This window comes from Chiloscyllium punctatum, chromosome 39 (assembly GCF_047496795.1).
Source record: "Chiloscyllium punctatum isolate Juve2018m chromosome 39, sChiPun1.3, whole genome shotgun sequence".
Lineage (NCBI taxonomy): Eukaryota > Metazoa > Chordata > Chondrichthyes > Orectolobiformes > Hemiscylliidae > Chiloscyllium > Chiloscyllium punctatum.
The window spans coordinates 68530786-68549117 of NC_092777.1; the positions used below are offsets into that span (position 1 = coordinate 68530786).

General features: G+C 46.7%; 1 protein-coding gene across 7 annotated transcripts in view; it reads left to right on the plus strand.

Annotated features, from left to right (window-relative positions):
- The window catches only part of rnf157 (ring finger protein 157), a 181044-nt gene that overhangs the window by 1696 nt on the left and 161016 nt on the right, over positions 1-18332 (plus strand). For all 7 annotated transcript variants that reach the window (XM_072559018.1, XM_072559019.1, XM_072559017.1 and 4 more), the window contains 2 exons: positions 14342-14460; positions 17404-17492. In XM_072559018.1, the coding sequence (XP_072415119.1) occupies positions 14342-14460; positions 17404-17492 (208 nt within the window). The remainder of the gene's footprint in view (positions 1-14341; positions 14461-17403; positions 17493-18332) is intronic.

Sequence of the window (18332 nt, forward strand, 5' to 3'; positions counted from 1 at the left end):
GACCAACTAAATACTTTTGGTTCTGTGCTCACAAAGGAGAACACAAATGACAGACATTAAATATTGAGGAAGACAAAGTTTAGTGAGAGTGAGGAGTATTAGTAGAGAAATGGTGTTGGGGAAATTGATGGGATTGAAGGCTAATAAATCTCCATGGAAATTCCTGGGGTCTGGATATTCTCTATCACAGAGTATTTAAGGAACTGGCCCTAGAAGTAGTGAAAGAATGTTCCAAGATTCTTTAGGGTCTGGAACAGCTCCTACAGATTAGAGAATAGGCAAGGTAACCCAGTATTTAAGAAGGAAAGTAGAGGGAGCATTGGGAGTAATAGACCCATCAGCCTAGCATCATTAGTGGGGAAAATGTTAGAGTCCATTGTAAAAGATTTAAAAGCAGAGTAGTTGGAAAGCAGTAAGAGGACTGGACAGAGTCTGTCCGGATTTACGAAAGTGAAATCATGCTTCACAAATCGATGGGAATTCTCTGAAGATGTAACGACTAGAGTTGATGTGGGGGAACCAATGGATGTGGTTTATTTGGACTTTCTAAAGGCTTTTGACAAAGTCTCCCAGAAGAGATTACTGTGTAAAATAAAAGTACGGGGGATTGGGGTCGTGTGAACTGGCTAGCAGACAGGGAACAGAGAGTGGGAATAAATGGGTCTTTTTTTGAATGATGGGCAGTAATTAGTGAGGTACTGCAGGGATCAGTGCTCGGACCCCAGCTATTTCACAACATATATTACGGATTTAGACGAGGGAACTGAATGTACTATCTCCAAGTTTGCAGACAACACAAAGCTGGGTGGGAGGGTGAGCTGTGAGGAGAATACAGAGATGTTGCAGTGTGCTTGGACAGGCTGAAGGAGAGGGCAGATACATGGCAGATGTAAGATAATGTGGATAAATGTGAGATTATCCACTTCAGTAGCAAAAACAGGAAGGCAGATTATTATTTGAATGGCTTTAAGTTGGAAAGGGAAATGTGCAAGTAGACCTGTGTGTCCTAATAGACGGGTCACTGAAGGTCAGCAGGCAGTGAAGAAAACAGATGGTACATTGGTCTTTACAGGATACAGGAGAGGATTCAGGTCCAGGAGCAGGAATGGCTTGTTGCAATTATACAGGACCGTGGTAAGACCACATCTGGAATCTTGTGTGCGATTCAGGTATCCTTCGCTGAGGAAGGGTGTCCTGGTGATGGAGGGACTATAGTGAACGTTTCCTGAACTGATCCCTATGAGGAGAGACTGGAACAGTTCGGATTATACTGACTGAGGTTTAGAAGAATGGGAAGGGATCTAATTGAATCCTGTAAAATTCTGACCGAGCTCGACAGGGTAGAAGCAGGAAGGATGTTCCTTATCTTGGGGGGAATCCAGAGTGAGGCACACAGAGTAAGGATTTAGGGTAAACCATTTAGAACTGAGATGATGAGAATATCTTCACCCAGAAAGCAGGGAGCCAGTGTGATTCACGAGCACGGAAAGCTGTCCAGGCCTACACTATGCCTGATTTTAAGGAGTTAGACACAGCACTTGGGGCTAAAGGGATCAAGATGGGACCAGAATATTGAGTTGGATAATCAGACAATATCTCAGCGAATGGTGGAGCAGGTATGTCGGGCTGAATGGCCTGTTCCTATTCTCGATGTTTCAATGACAGGGGTGAATGGATCAGGATTAAATACATTATAACCAGGAGACCATTAACACCAACCAAGAGAAATTTGCTTTTTCTCTCTCAAATTAATACTAAAGAAAACAAGAGAGGAATTAAACACCATCACCATCAATAAAGAAGTTTTATTAGACAAATTAATGGTGTTACAGGCAGATAAGTCCCCTGTCCCTGACAGCTTGCATCCTACCATCCTAAATGAAGTAGCAACAGAGATAGTGGATGCAGTGGTTATAATTTTCCAAAAGTTCTTGGACTCTGGAGAAGTACCATGGTTTGGAAAATTGCTCATGTGACACCCCTATTCCAAAATACTAGTACTTCTAGCCCTATTAGCCTAACATCTATTATTGGCCAAGTATTGGAATCAATTGTTGTGGTTCTGTTCGCCGAGCTGGGAATTTGTCTTGCAAACGTTTTGTCCCCTGTCTAGGTGACATCCTCAGTGCTTGGGAGCCTCCTGTAAAACGCTTCTGTGCTGTTTCCTCCGGTATTTATAGTGGCCTGTCTCTGCCGCTTCCAGTTGTCAGTTCGAGCTGTCCACTGTAGTGGCCGGTATATTGGGTCCAGGTCGATGTGTTTGTTGACAGAGTCTGTGGATGAGTGCCATGCCTCTAGGAATTCCCTGGCTGTTCTCTGTTTGGCTTGCCCTATAATGGTAGTGTTGTCCCAGTCGAATTCATGTTGCTAGTCATCTGTGTGTGTGGCTACTAAGGATAGCTGGTCGTGTCATTTCGTGGCTAGTTGGTGTTCGTGTATACGGATCGTTAACTGTCTTCCTGTTTGTCCGATGTAGTGTTTTGTGCAGTCCTTGCATGGGAGTTTGTACACTACATTAGTTTTACTCATGTTGGGTATCGGGTCCTTCGTTCTGGTGAGTTGTTGTCTGAGCGTGGCTGTTGGTTTGTGTGCTGTTATGAGTCCTAGTGGTCGCAGTAGTCTGGCTGTCAGTTCAGAAATGCTCCTGATGTATGGTAGTGTGGCTAGTCCTTTGGGTTGGGGCATGTCCTCGTTCCATTGTCTCTCCCTTAGGCATCTGTTGATGAAATTGCGAGGGTATCCGATTTTGGCGAATACTTTGTATAGGTGTTCCTCTTCCTCTTTTTGTAGTTCTGGTGTGCTGCAGTGTGTTGTGGCCCTTTTGAATAGTGTCCTGATGCAACTTCGTTTGTGTGTGTGTGTGTTGGGGTGGTTGCTTTCATAGTTTAGGACTTGGTCTGTGTGTGTGGCTTTCCTGTAAACCTTTGTGGTGAATTCTCCGTTCGGTGTTCTCTGTACAGGAAAGCCACACACACAGACCAAGTCCTGAACTATGAAAGCAACCACCCCAACACACACAAACGAAGTTGCATCAAGACACTTCAAAAGGGCACAACACACTGCAGCACACCAGAACTACAAAAAGAGGAAGAGGAACACCTGTACAAAGTATTCACCAAAAACGGATACCCTCGCAATTTCATCAACAGATGCCTAAGGGAGAGACAATGGAACGAGGACATGCCGCGACCCAAAGGACTAGCCACACTACCATACATCAGGAGCATTTCTGAACTGACAGCCAGACTACTGCGACCACTAGGACTCATAACAGCACACAAACCAACAGCCACGCTCAGACAACAACTCACCAGAACGAAGGACCCGATACCCAACATGAGCAAAACTACTGTAGTGTACAGGGTTTGGGGAGTCAGGAAGTGAGTTACTCAATGCAGGATACCTAACCTCTGACCTGCTCTTGTAGGTTCTGTGTTTATGTGGTGAGTCCAGTTGAGTTTTGAGCAAAGAAAACTCCCAGGATGTTGATAGTAGGGGATTTACTGATCGTAACAACATTGAATGTCAAGGGCCAGTGTAAGCTTGTCTCTTATTGGAAATGGTCATAGCCTGGCATTTGTGTGGCATGAATGTTCCTTGCCACTTGTCAGCCCAAGCCTGGGTATTGTCCAGATCTTGTTGTATTTGAACACAGACTGCTTCAGTATCTGAGGAGTCGTGAATGGTGCTGAACATTGTCCAATCATCAGCGAATATCCCCACTTCTGACCTTATGACAGAGGGAAGGTCATTGATGAAGCAGCTGAAGATTATTGGGCCTAGGACACTCCCCTGAGGGACTCCTGCAGAGATGTCCCTGAGCTGAGGTAACTGACCCTCCACAACCACAACCATCTTCCTTTGTGCCAGGTATGACTCGAACCAGCGGAGAGTTTGCCCCCTGATACCCATTGATTCCAGTTTTGCCAGGGCTCCTTGATGCCTTACTTGGTCAAATGTGGCCTTGATGTCAAGAGCTGTCCCTCTCCCCACCCCTCGGGAATTCAGCTCCTTTGCCCATGTTTGAACCAAGGCTGTAATGAGGTCAGGAGCTGAGTGACCCTGGCAAACCCCAAACTGGGTGTTACTGAGCAGGTTATTGCTGAGCAGGTGCTGCTTGATAGCCCTGTTGATAACCCCTTCCATCACTTTACTGATGATGGAGAGTAGACTGATGGGGTGGGAACTGGCCAGGTTGGATTTGTCCTGCTTTTTGGGTACACGGCATACCTGGGCAATTTTCCACATTGTCGGGTAGATGCCATTGTTGTAACTATACTGGAAGAGCTTGGCTCGGGGAGCGGCACGTTCTGGAGCACACGTTTTCAGTACTATTGCTGGAATGCTTTAAGGGCCCATTGCCTTTGCAGTATCCAGTGCCTCCAACTGTTTCTTGATATCACATGGAGTGAATTGAATTGGTTGGAGACTGGTATCTGTGATCACTGGAGGAGCCCAAGACAGATCATCCACTCAGCACTTCTGACTGAAGATTGTTGCGAATGCATCAGCCTTATCTTTTGCCCTGATGAGCTGGGCTCCTCTATCATTGAGGTTGGGATATTTATGGAGCCACCTCCTCCAGTGAGTTGTTTAATTGTCTATCACCATTCATGATTGGATGTGGAAGGACTGCAGAGCTTAAATCTGATCCATTGTTTGTGGAATTGCTTAACTCTGTTGATCACTGGCTGTTTATGCCATTTGGCACGCACGTAGTCCTGTTTGGTAGCTTCACCAGGTTAACACCTCACCTTCAGGTACGCCTGGTGCTGCTCCTGGCATGCCTTCCTGCTCTTTCCATTGAATCAGGGTTTATTCCCAGGCTTGATAGTAATCGTTGAGTTGGGATATGCCAGGCCATGAGGTTGCAGAGTTGCATGTGTTGGAGTACAGTTCTCCTGAAGTTGACGGCCCCTAGCGCCTCATGGATGCCCAGTCTTGTGCTGCTAGATCGGTTTGAAGTCTGTCCCATTTAGCAGGGTGATAGTACCACACAACACGATGGAGGGGATTCTCAATGTGGACAGTGCGGTGGTCACTTTTACCGATCCTGTCATGGACAGATGCTTCTGCAGCCGGCAGATTAGTAAGGATGAGGTCAGGTATGTCTTTTCTTCTTGTTGGTTCCTTCACCACATGCCGCAGACCCCAGTCCAGCGGTTATCTCCTTTAGGACCCGACCAGCTTGGTCAGTAATGCTGCTGCCGAGTCACTCATGGTGGTGGACAGTGTAATCCTCCACCCAGAGTACACTTCGTTCCCTTGCCACCCTCAGTGCTTCCTCCAAGTGTTGTTCAACATGGAGGAGTAACGATTCATCAGCCGAAGGAGGATGGTACGTGGTAACCAGTAAGAGGTTTCCTTACCCAAGTTTAACCTGAAGCCATGAAACTTCATGGGGTCCAGAGTCGATGTCAAGGACTTCCTGGGCAACTCCCTCCCGACTGTATCCACTGTGCTGCCACGTGTGCTGGATCCTGCTGGTGGGACAGGACATATCCAGGGATGGTAAAGGAGGGGTCTGAGGTATTATCTGTAAGGTATGATTCTGTAAGAATGACTATGTCAGGCTGTTGAAAAATGTGTTGCTGGAAAAGCGCACCACATCAGGCAGCATCTGAGGAGCAGGAGAATCGACGTTTCGGGATTCTCCTGCTCCTTGGATGCTGCCTGACCTGCTGCACTTTTCCAGCAACACATTTTTCAGCTCTGATCTCCAGCATCTGCAGTCCTCACTTTCTCCTATGTCAGGCTGTTGCTTGACAATTCTGAAAGACAGCTCTCCCAATGTTGGCACCAGCCCCAGATGTAAATGAGGGGGACCGTGCATGATCAACAGGGCTGTTTCTGCCGTTGTCTTTTACAGCGCTGAGGTCAATTCCAGGTGATCTATCCACTTTCATTTCATTTGAGACTTTCTAGTGATTGATCCAAATGAATAGCTTGCTGGGTCATTTCAGAGGGCAATTCATGGTTAACCACACTGCTTTGGGTCTGGAGTCACACATAGGCCAGACCAGGTAAGGATGGGCTTTTCTTGATAGTCAACAATGGTTTCAGGATGTTCTGCCACGGAGGGCTTTAGACCTGTTTCCATAGAACCACCAGCTGAATTTTTGGATAAAAGCAGAGACCATTGTCTCCCCTTGTGTAAGATTTAGGGAGGAATAGTGTTCTCATTCTGAATTAGAATACACTCGGTAACCAGGTTTGCCGATTGATTTTCAAAGTAAGTTCTGTTTGATTACAGTCGGATTGTGTTTTAAAGTCTGGGAAAGTCTCTATTGCCTTGGGGAGCAGGATAAAGGAAACTGAGCCATTTTGGGAACAGCATCACAACGTTTCCATTGGTGATGTGATGTGGGAGAGTCTGGAATATGAGAACGGACACAATATCCCACGCTGTTTCTCATCCCCTCATCGTCTCCACCTCCCTGACTGTCTCTCACCTCCATCACCGTCTTTCTCCCTCCATCACTGTCTCTCTCCCTCCCTCACCGTCTCTCTCCCTCCCTCACCGTCTCTCCCTCCCTCACCGTCTCCCCCTCCCTCACCGTCTCCCCCTCCCTCACCGTCTCCCCCTCCCTCACCGTCTCCCCTCCCTCACCGTCTACCCCTCCCTCACCGTCTCCCCCTCCCTCACCGTCTCCTCCTCCCTCACCGTCTACCCCCCTCACCATCTCTCCCCCTCCCTCACCGTCTCCCCCTCCCTCACCGTCTCCCCCTCCCTCACCGTCTCCCCCTCCCTCACCGTCTATCCCTCCCTCACCGTCTCCCCCTCCCTCACCGTCTTTCTCCCTCCCTCACCGTCTTTCTCCCTCCCTCACCGTCTTTCTCCCTCCCTCACCGTCTTTCTCCCTCCCTCACCGTCTCTCTCCCTCCCTCACCGTCTCTCTCCCTCCCTCACCGTCTCTCTCCCTCCATCACCGTCTCTCTCCCTCCCTCACCGTCTCTCCCTCTCTCACCGTCTCCCCCTCCCTCACCGTCTACCCCCCTCACCGTCTACCCCCCTCACCATCTCTCCCCCTCCATCACCATCTCCCCCTCCCTCAACATCTTTCTCCCTCCCTCACCATCTTCCCCCTCTCTCACCGTCTCTCCCTCACCGTCTCTCTCCCCCTCCCTCACCATCTCCCCATCTCTCACCGTTTCTCTCTCCCTCACTATCTCCCTCCCCTTCCCTCACTGTCTCGCTCCCTCATCGCCCCCCACATCATCTCTCCCTCAGACATCTCTCCCTTGCTCACTATCTCACCCTCCCACACTGTCTTCCCCTCCCTCACATTCTCCCCTCCCTCACCATCACTTCCTACCAAACCATCTCTCCCACTCACACCATATCCCCATTCCTCACCGTCTCTCCCTCCGTCATTGTCTCTCCCTCCGTCATTGTCTCTCCCTCCCTCACCATCTCTCCCTCCCTCTCATGGCTGTGCTAAAAGAGAACACGATGGAGGACTTGAGCAGTGAGGCATTATGGGTGTGACTGCGAAATAAGAAGGGTGCAGTCACACTGTTGGGGCTGTATTACAGGCCTCCCAACAGTGAGCGTGAGGTAGAAGAACAAACAGGTAAACAGATTATGGAAAGATGTAGAGGGTGGTGGTGATGGGAGGTTTTAACTTTCCCTACACTGACTGGGATACACTTAATGTCAGAGGTCTGGATGGGGGAGAATTTGTAAGAAGTGTCCAGGAGAGTTTCCTAAAGCAGTACATCAATAGTCTGACGAGAGAAGGGGCCGCATTGGACCTGGTACTGGGTAACGAGCCAGGACAGGTGGTAGAAGTTGTGGTGGGGGATTTCTTTGGGAACAGTGACCACAATTCTGTAAGTTTTAGAATACTCGTAGACAAAGATGAGTGTGGTCCTAAGGGAAGACTACTAAACTGGGCCAAGGCCAACTATATCAAAATTAGGCAGGAGCTGGGAAATGTGAATTGGACACAGCAATTTGAAGGGAAGTACACATTTGATATGTGGGAGGCTTTCAATGATAGGTTAAAGATAGTGCAGGATAGGCATGTCCCTTTGAAAACAAGGGATAGGAAAGGCAAGATTCATGAACCGTGGATGACAGGAGAAATCGTACGACCAGCCAAGTGGAAAAGGGAAGCGTACATAAGGTCCAGGCAGCCAAGAACAGACCAGGCATTGAGGAATATCGGAAGAGTAGGACCAATCTTAAACGAGGAATCAAGCAAGCTAAAAGGGGTCATGAAATATCTTTAGCAAGCAGAATTAAGGAGACTCCCAAGGTCTTTTGTTCTTATTAATAAGCAAGACAGTAACCAGAGAAAGGGTTGGTTCACGAAAGGACAATGGAGGAAGGTTGTGTACTGGACCTGAGAGAATGGGTGAGATTCTGAATGATTACTTTGCATCAGTGTTCACTGAGGAGAGGGACATGATGAATGTTGAGATTAGAGACAGAAGTTTGTTTACTCTGGATCATGTTGACATAAGTAGGGAAGATGTGTTAGGTAGGCTTAAGGATATTAGGGTGGACAAATACACAGGACCGGATGGGATCTATCCCATGTTGCTGAGGGAGGTGAGAGAGGAAATAGCTGGGGCCCTGACAAATATCTTTGTAGCATCCTTAAACACAGGTGAGGTTCAAAGTTTGTGAGAAGATTTGTAGCTCGGGTGCTCGTTGTTGTGGTTCTGTTCGCCGAGCTGGGAATTTGACCACTTTCATTTAGAAGGTCAAGGGCAACAGATCCATGGGAACACCACCCCCTGCACATTCCCCTCCAAGTCACTCACCATCCTGACTTGGAAATATATTGCTCCTTCACTGTTGCTGGGTCAAAGACCTGGAATTCTCCCCCAAGGCTATTGTGACTGAACCCATAGCACCTGGGCTGCAGCAGTTCAAGAAGGCATTCACCCCCACCTTCTCAAGGGGCAACCAGGGATGGGTAATAAAAGCTGGGCCCAGTCAGTGACACCCACGTCCCACAAATGAGTAAAACCAAGTCAGCACCGCTCTGCAAGGGTGAGGTGTGAACAGGACAAACTAAAACACAGTCATTGGCCATTGCTCTGAAATAAAAGTGAGATTTGATAAATTTTCACAAGTCAGTTGGATTTCATGTTGATGAACTCAAATTACTGACAGCCATAGATTGATCATTCAAGGCCTTCATTTGGATGGAAATCAGGCTGATACCTATGACAGGAAAGTGACCACTGTTTAATTTTTCAATGTTTCCAAAATAGCTAAAATAATGAGATCTGGGAACATTATCAAGTTCCCAAATACTTCAGTTGAAAGAGGATTTCAAACCCTTCAGGTCTTTGAGGTATTTTCCCTTCTACCTCCTGGGATTTTAAAACAAATGTAGAGCGAAGGGGTTGCTAGGTAACCATCAGTCCAGGGCCTCATAGTTTTTTCCAAAGCCTGCATTTCCTACACGTTAAGACATTAAACCACATCTTTTGTCTCCCTAAAAGCTTTACTTGGTTGTTTTTCTAAACTTGAAGTGGACTTCCTGTAATCAGCAGCTCGATTAACATAGACAGTGAAATGAAGATAAAGAAATTTGTAAATGATGTCTAAACTGTTTTTAGAAGAGTGTTTTCATCATTACAGCAACATTTGTCCTTGCACGTTCATGAACTCAGTATCTAAGGGACAGGGAGATGGGAAATTGCACCTCATGATGGAATTGTAGAAAGGGGTTCGTTCCAAGGGGAGTTCTCCTCATTTGCTTAGTGTCCAATGAATGTCAGGATTCCTGAAGTTCTGGCGCACATACAAACTCCCAGTGACACTCTCTTGTGCTGGCATTCAGAGATTGATTACACTCCAAGCTTAAAACCAAATCCCTTTTACTGGATTCTCAATGACACAGTCAGCAGAGGCTCCTCTCATAGAGATGTACAGCACGGAAACAGACCCTTCGGTCCAACCCGTCCATGCCGACCAGATATCCCAACCCAATCTAGTCCCACCTGTCAGCACTTGGCCCATATCCCTCCAAACCCTTCCTATTTATACACCCATCCAGATGCCTCTTAAATGTTGTAATTGTACCAGCCTCCACCACTTCCTCTGGCAGCACATTCCATACACACACTACACTCTGCGTGAAAAAGTTGCCCCTTTGGTCCCTTTAATATCTTTCCCCTCTCACCCTAAATCTATGCCCTCTAGTTCTGGACACCCCCACTCCAGGGAAAAGACTTTGTCTATTTACCCTATCCATGCCCCTCATGATTTTATAAACCTCTACAAGATCACCCCTCAGCCTCCAACGCTCCAGGGAAAGCAGCCCCAGCCTGTTCAGCCTCTCCCTGTAGCTCAGATCCTCCAACCCTGACAACATCCTTGTAAATCCTTTCTGAACCCTTTCAAGTTTCATAGCATCCTTCCAATAGGAAGGAGACCAGAATTGCACGCAATATTCCAACAGTGGCCTAACCAATGTCCTGTACAGCTGCAACATGACCTCCGAACTCCTGTACTCAATACTCTGACCAATAAAAGAAAGCATACCAAACACCTTCTTCACTATCCTATCCACCTGCGACTCTACTTTCAAGGAGCTATGAACCTGCACTCCAAGGTCTCTTTGTTCAGCAACACTCCCCAGGACCTTACCATTAAGTGTATAAATCCTGCTAAGGTTTGCTTTCCCAAAAATGCAGCACCTTTCATTTATCGAAATTAAACTCCATCTGCCACTCCTCAGCCCATTGGCCCATCTGATCAAACTTGCTAACTATATACCTCTTATGCCAACATCCAAATCATTTATATAAATGATGAAAAGTAGAGGACCCAGCACCGATCCTTGTGGCACTCCACAGGTCACAGGCCTCCAGTCTGAAAAACAACCCTCCACCACCATCCTCTGTCTTCTACCTTTGAGCTAGTTCTGTATCCAAATGGCTAGCTCTCCCTGTATTCTATGAGATTTAACCTTTCTAACCAGTCTCCCATGGGGAACCTTGTCGAAATTCTTACTGAAGTCCATATAGATCACATCTATCCCTTTGCCCTCATCAATCCTCTTTGTTACTTCTTCAAAAAACTCAATCAAGTTTGTGAGACATGATTTTCCACGCACAAAGCCATGTTGACTATCCCGAATCAGTCCTTGCCTTTCCACATACATCTAGATCCTGTCCCTCAGGATTCCCTCCAACAACTTGCCCACCACCGAGGTCAGGCTCACCGGTCTATAGTTCCCTGGCTTGTCTTTACCACCTTTCTTAAATAGTGGCACCATGTTAGCCAACCTCAAGTCTTCTGGCACTTCACCTGTGACTATCGATGATACAAATATCTTAGCAAGAGGCCCAGCAATCACTTCTCTAGCTTCCCACAGAGTTCTCGGGTACACCTGATCAGGTCCTGGGGATTTATCCACCTTTACCTGTTTCAAGACATCCAGCACTTCCTCCTCTGTAAAACGGTCATTTTTCAAGATGTCACCATCTATTTCCCTACATTTTATATCTTCCATGTCCTTCTCACAGTAAACATTATGCAAAATACTCATTTAGTATCTCCCCCATCTCCTGTGGCTCCACACAAAAGCTGCCTTGCTGGTCTTTGAGGGGCCCTATTCTCTCCCAAGTTACCCTTTTGTCCTTAATGCATTTATAAAATCCCTTTGAATTTTCCTTAACTCTATTTGCCAATGCTATCTCATGTCCCCTTTTTGCCCTCCCGTTTTCCCTCTTAAGTATACTCCTACTGCCTTTATACTCTTCTAAGGATTCACTTGATCTCTCCTGTCTATACCTAATTTTTTTAACCAAACCCTCAATTTCTCTAATCATCTAGCATTCCCTATACCTACCAGCCTTCCCTTTCACCCTAACAGGAATATACTTTCTCTGGACTCTCGCTATCTCATCTTTGAAGGCTTCCCATTTCCAGCCATTCATTTACCTGCGAACGCCAGCTTTTCTTGCCTAATACCGTCAAAATTGGCCTTCCTCTAATTTCGAACTTCAACTTTTAGATCTGGTCTATCATTTTTCCTTCACTATTTTAAATCTAATAGAATTATGGTCGCTGGCCCCAAAGTGCTCCCCCACTAATACCTCAGTCACCTGCCCTGCCTTATTACCCAAGAATAGGTCAAGTTTTGTACATTCTATCTGGTAGGTACATCCACATACTGAATCAGAAGATTTTCTTGTACACACTTAACAAATTCTTCTCCATCTAACCCCTTAACACTTTGGAAGTCCCAGTCTATGTTTGGAAAGTTAAAATCCTCTCCCATAACCACCCTGTTATTCTTACAGATAACTGAAATCCCCTTACAAATTTGTTTTTCGATTTCCCACTGACTATTAGGGGGCCTATCATACAATCGCAATAAGGTGATCACCCCTTTCTTTTTTCTCAGTTCCACCCAAATAACTTCCCTGGATGTATTTCTGGGAATATCCTCCCTAAGTACAGCTGTAATGTTATCCCTTATCAAAAACACTTTGTCCCTGCCAGCCCTGACTGTTTGATTCACTTCTGTTCTCAGCTGTACCAGTCTCAGATTGATCTCTTTCCTCACTATCTCCCTGGGTCCCCCCCCCACCCCCCACCTTACTTGCTTAAATCCTCCCAATCTGCTCTCGCAAATCTCCCTGCCAGTATATTAATCCCCTTCCAAGTCAGGTGCAATCCGCCCTTCTTGTACAGGTCACTTCTATCCCAGAAGAGATTCCACTGATCCAAAAATGTGAATCCTTCTCCCATACGCCAGCACCTCAGCCATGCATTCATCTGCTCTATTCATCTAGCTCGTAGCACTGGGAGTAATCCAGGTATTACAACTCTTGAGGACCTCCTTTTTAAATTCCTGCCTAACTCTCTGTAATCTCCCTTCAGAATCTCAACCTTTTCCCTTCCTGTGTCGTTGGTTCCAATGTGTACAATGACCTCTTGCTGGCCCCTCTCCCCCATGAGAACATTCTGCATCCTCTCTGAGCCATCCTTGATCCTGGCACCAGGGAAGCAACACACGATTCTGATTTTTCGATGCTGGCCACAGAAACGTCTGTCTGTGCCTCTGACTGTAGAGTCCCCTAACTCAATCAATCGCTTGGAACCTGACATATCACTCATTGCATTATAGCCAGTCTCAATACCAGAAACTTGGCTGTTTGCGTTACCCTGATTCCCTGAGAATCCATCACCACTACATTTTCCAAAACAGCATACTTGTTTGAAATGGGGATAGCCACAGAAGACTCCTGATGAAGGGCTTTTGCCCGAAACATTGATTTCGCTGCTCGTTGGATGCTGCCTGAACTGCTGTGCTCTTCCAGCACCACTAATCCAGTATTTGATTTTCAGCATCTGCAGTCATTGTTTTTATCCTGCACTAGCTGCCTACCTCTCTTACTTTTGCTGGAGTTAACCCATCTATGTGACTCTTTCTGTAGTCTTTCTCCTTTCCTATATCTGCCATCCATCACACCCCTTACTTCATTGCCTCTAATTGCCTCTCCAACCAATCCATGCGATCTGATAGGATTTGCAACCAAAGACACTTCCTGCAGACATAATCATCAGTAACAGGGAAACTCTCCCTAAGCTCCCACACCCGACAGGAAGGGCATCTACTCTACTAAAGGCCACCTTTGCTCCTTCACAGTCTACAGACCCAGCAAATAGCACCCTCTTTTTGCTCTGAAGAATAATGCTCCAGGCTAACTTAGTACTTATGGTTTATATTTTTAAAATTTAGTCAAGAGACAGATCTCAATAAAACACAGAATCAAGAAAGAACCCACTGTACTCACTACTGCACACTTACAGCAAAGTTACACTTAAAAGCTATACACATACCTGTTCCCGTGCTGTGAGCTCTCCCAAGATAAATTGTGAATTTCACAATTAGTTCATTTCCCCAGACACCCTCCGATGTCCAGCGATACATGAACTCAGATAGCAAAGGCAGTAACTGTGCAGGTTCACTGTTGTGTCAGTTAGCAGTGTGGGTTTCTTTCTCTCTCTCCCTCACTGACCAAGAGGTTGCTGCCTTTTGTCTGTCTTTCTCTCTTTTAAAATGCCAACGTTTTGATCATTTTTTTCCCCCAAAATTCTAAAACCATGCAACAGCATATAAAACAGTAATTGCTGCTCCTGGAATTCGAGAAAATCACCTCCAGCACCTAAAATACCTCAAAAAAGGAGCAGCTGTTACAGCCAGAAAGTTTTCTCATCCTCCATCTTGGATTACTCAGAAACTTTCAATCAACCTCACACACAGACTGACCCTTTCCCCAGGATCCTGACATTAAGCAATCAGTTTGCATCCTGATGTTCATGTTGTTTACCCGTGTGGGGGTTACTCTCTGCCTTTTTCAGGAAATTACTTTGCCAGTCATTTCATCATGGGAGGAGAGAGGTTTGACTCCACTCATCCTGAAGGCTACCTGTTTGGAGAGAACAGTGACCTCAATTTTCTGGGAGTCCGCCCAGTACCTGTGAGTATTGTGTGAGATATGCCTTCCCTACATCACCATTATTCAAACACACTCGACTGCGTTTGTACAAGCACATGTTTAGTTGAGGTTTGGATTAATGGACAAGAGATATTCAAAATATTTTGCTATTGTAGACTGTAGTGCCAACAGGAATTCTGCAGGGAACATTGGTTGTTTCCTCATCAACAATGATTCACTTACAGATTCTGATTGAGTTCTGGAATGTTCTGTCATTCTGTACCAATATGGAACTGATCCCAGTACATCCAGAAACCACGCTGTCCACTGCATAAGCAATCAGGAGGTTATTGTGCCCTCAGGGGCCAGAGTAACAATCCTTCCTCAGTCTGTCCATCTCCTTTATCCCTTTCTAAGAGTGCAGAAGAGAGAGAGAATCTCAAATCGTCACCTTCCTCATCCAGGGACGACGGCAGTTTGATTTGGGACATTGTGATAGTTCCTTACAGGAGGAAGTAATGACGACAGGCAGATGGAAAGTTGCAAGTTGTTGTGAGGAATTATTAAAGTTGGGAATTTTGCTTCAGTTTTACATCAAAAGCGTGTAATCTGGAATAGTTTGCACGGTATTGGTCACCATCTTTACAGAAGGATATCCTTGGGCTGTATGTTCAAAGAAGATTTGATGACTCACATCTGCAATGGGCATCATTTCTGTGGAAAGGTTTGGCAAACTGGATCAGTGCTTTAGGAACCTGTACATTGCTGCATGGTATAGGAATCTACACATTGCAACCTCAGGACCCTCCGTGTTTTAATAAGATCACCTTCAAAACTCTGAAGGAAGCAGACCAAGCTCAACCTTTCCTCAGAAAGTAACATGCTGCCTATCCCAGGTATGAGAGGCTGAATCTTTTTTGAACATTGGCATCCTTCTGTAAAGAAGCAGAGTCCCCAGACCCCTTTAGAGGTTTGAAGGTGATCGTACAGAGACATGAAGGATTCTGAGGGATTCCACTGAAAGGATAGTGCCCTCTGTGGCTGAGATTGGAACTTGGGCATGGTTTAAAAATAAGGGGTGACCTGTATAAGATGGAATAGAGGAGTGTTTTTATTTCTTGTGTATTTTTGGAAAGCTCTTCCTCAGAGTAAAGTCCACATTATTTTTTGGTTTGTCCTTTTTAAAACTGGCATGAAATAAGAAAGAGTTGTTTTAAAAGCCAGGGGTTTACAAGGACAGCTCCATGTGTCAAAGGTAAGGAATTTAAGACTTCTTGTGAACTGCATTTGTGTCCTGCTGGGTTCCAAAGTGCAGGTGAACTGGAGCCAAGGGATTGTTTACTAGTGAAGCAGATTGGTTTGTGGACTAGACCAGTTCTCAAGAACGGCAGTTGTCTGCCTGCCAACAAGTATGTGGTTGGACTGTCAGGGAGCTGAACAGATTAGGCTGTGAATAAGATAGAAGCTTTGTCAGACCTCAAGAGAAACCAGCAGGTCTGCAGCTGCCAAAAAATTCTCTTTCTTAGTTCTCTGCAGTAATCCACTTTAAACCTGAAGGAAGCTAGTGTTTCTTTCCCTCAGCAGTTTTATGTTGGAGGTTTGAAGTGGAGAAGCCAGGGATGTTTCAGAAGGGAATCAGCTAGCTTGTGCCTTGAGGAATGGAAACATTCAGAGAATGATGATGGAACTGTTCTCCCAGGATTCCTTGATGTTACTCCACCTCCCCCCATCCTTCTCTGTTCAGGCGCCTTGTACTGTTTCGTTTACATATTGTCTACATCAGATCACTGCCCCAGTCCCATAGTAACTGCACCACTTTAACTGAACACTCCTGGTTGCTGAGCAGGTTGTTCTGAGCAGGTTGCTCTGAGCAGCGTGTTCGGAGCAGGTTCTTGATGAGCATGGTGTTCTGAGTAGGTTGTTGCTGAGCAGGTTCAGAGCAGGTTGTTCAGAGCAGTGTGTTCTGAGCAGGTTGTTGTGGAGCAAGGTGTTGCTGAGTAGGTTGTTCTGAGCAGGTTGTTCCTGAGCAGGTTCAGAGCAGTGTGTTCTGAGCAGGTTGTTGCGGAACAAGGTGTTGCTGAGTAGGTTGTTCTGAGCAGGTTGTTGCTGAGCAGGGCGTTGCTGAGCAGGTTGGTCTGAGCAGGTTCAGAGTAGGTTGTTCGGAGCAGGGTGTTGCCGAGCAGGGTGTTGCCGAGCAGGTTGTTGCCAAGCAGGCTGTTGCTGAGCAGATTGTTGCCGAGCAGGGTGTTGCCGAGCAGGTTGTTGCTGAGCAGTTGTGTTCTGAGCAGGTTGTTGCCGAGCAGGCTGTTGCCGAGCAGATTGTTGCCGAGCAGGCTGTTGCCGAGCAGGTTGTTGCCGAGCAGGGTGTTGCCGAGCAGGTTGTTGCCGAGCAGGTTGTTGCCGAGCAGGGTGTTGCCGAGCAGCTTGTTGCCGAGCAGCTTGTTGCCGAGCAGGGTGTTGCCGAGCAGCTTGTTGCCGAGCAGCTTGTTGCCGAGCAGTTTGTTGCCGAGCAGTTTGTTGCCGAGCAGGGTGTTGCCGAGCAGGGTGTTGCCGAGCAGTTTGTTGCCGAGCAGCGTGTTGCCGAGCAGCGTGTTGCCGAGCAGCTTGTTGCCGAGCAGCTTGTTGCCGAGCAGGGTGTTGCCGAGCAGCTTGTTGCCGAGCAGCTTGTTGCCGAGCAGTTTGTTGCCGAGCAGGGTGTTGCCGAGCAGCTTGTTGCCGAGCAGGGTGTTGCCGAGCAGCTTGTTGCCGAGCAGCTTGTTGCCGAGCAGGGTGTTGCCGAGCAGCTTGTTGCCGAGCAGTTTGTTGCCGAGCAGCTTGTTGCCGAGCAGGGTGTTTCTGGCTAGGTGCCTGTTGCTGGAATCTCGAGGTGAAGCTGCTTATGCAGATGTTGCTTGATTGAAGACCAATACTGGGTCTCAAATCAAAAACCTATTCTTGGATCAAATGATTGATTGGAAGTTTTTTCTGTGTCTCATGTTTCCGTAGTTTCCCTATGCTGCTCCACCCCCTCAGGATCCAGTGAAGACATTACGGAGCTTGATAAACATCCGGAAAGACACTCTGCGACTGGTCAAGTAAGTGAATAAAGTGGGAAAAGTCCATGGCTGCCAGGTTCACTCACCTCTCAGTGTGAGAGATCGATCCAGCTGTGGGAGAGAGCAAGATGGTCGGGCCTAGTGAATGCTCCAGACACAAGGCAGCTTAGTGGGCGGCATGGTGGCACAGTGGTTAGCACTGCTGCCTCACAGCGCCAGAGACCCGGGTTCAATTCCTGCCTCAGGCGACTGACTGTGTGGAGTTTGCACATTCTCCCCGTGTCTGCGTGGGTTTCCTCCGGGTGCTCCGGTTTCCTCCCACCGTCCAAAGATGTGCAGGTCAGGTGAATTGGCCATGCTAAATTGCCCCTAGTGTTAGGTAAGGAGTAAATGTAGGGGTATGGGTGGGTTGCGCTTCAGCGGGGCGGTGTGGACTTGTTGGGCCGAAGGGCCTGTTTCCACACTGTAATGTAATGTAATCTAATCAGACAGCAGGATGTAGGAACCTGTACATTGCTGCATGGTATAGGAAGCTGTAATTTGCAGTATAGTTTAGGAAGCTGTATGTTGCTGCATGGTATAGGAAGCTATATGTTGGAGTATGGTATAGTGTTACAACACGGGGGTAAACCTTTCTGCTAATTAAACCAAACCCCCAGAAAAGCTCACCTCGCCTCGTAACTGTATGAGTGACAGAGAACCATTCAAATTCCACTGTTTAAAGACAAATAACAATTTTATTCTTTAACTTTAAAAACGAGCATTAAACAACAACTATTTACAACTCTAAGCCTCCTTGCTCTTAAAGGTCTGTAATTTCCCTCCGACTCTAACAATGTGCTGATCCAATAAAAGTCCCTATTAAAATTATATCCACTT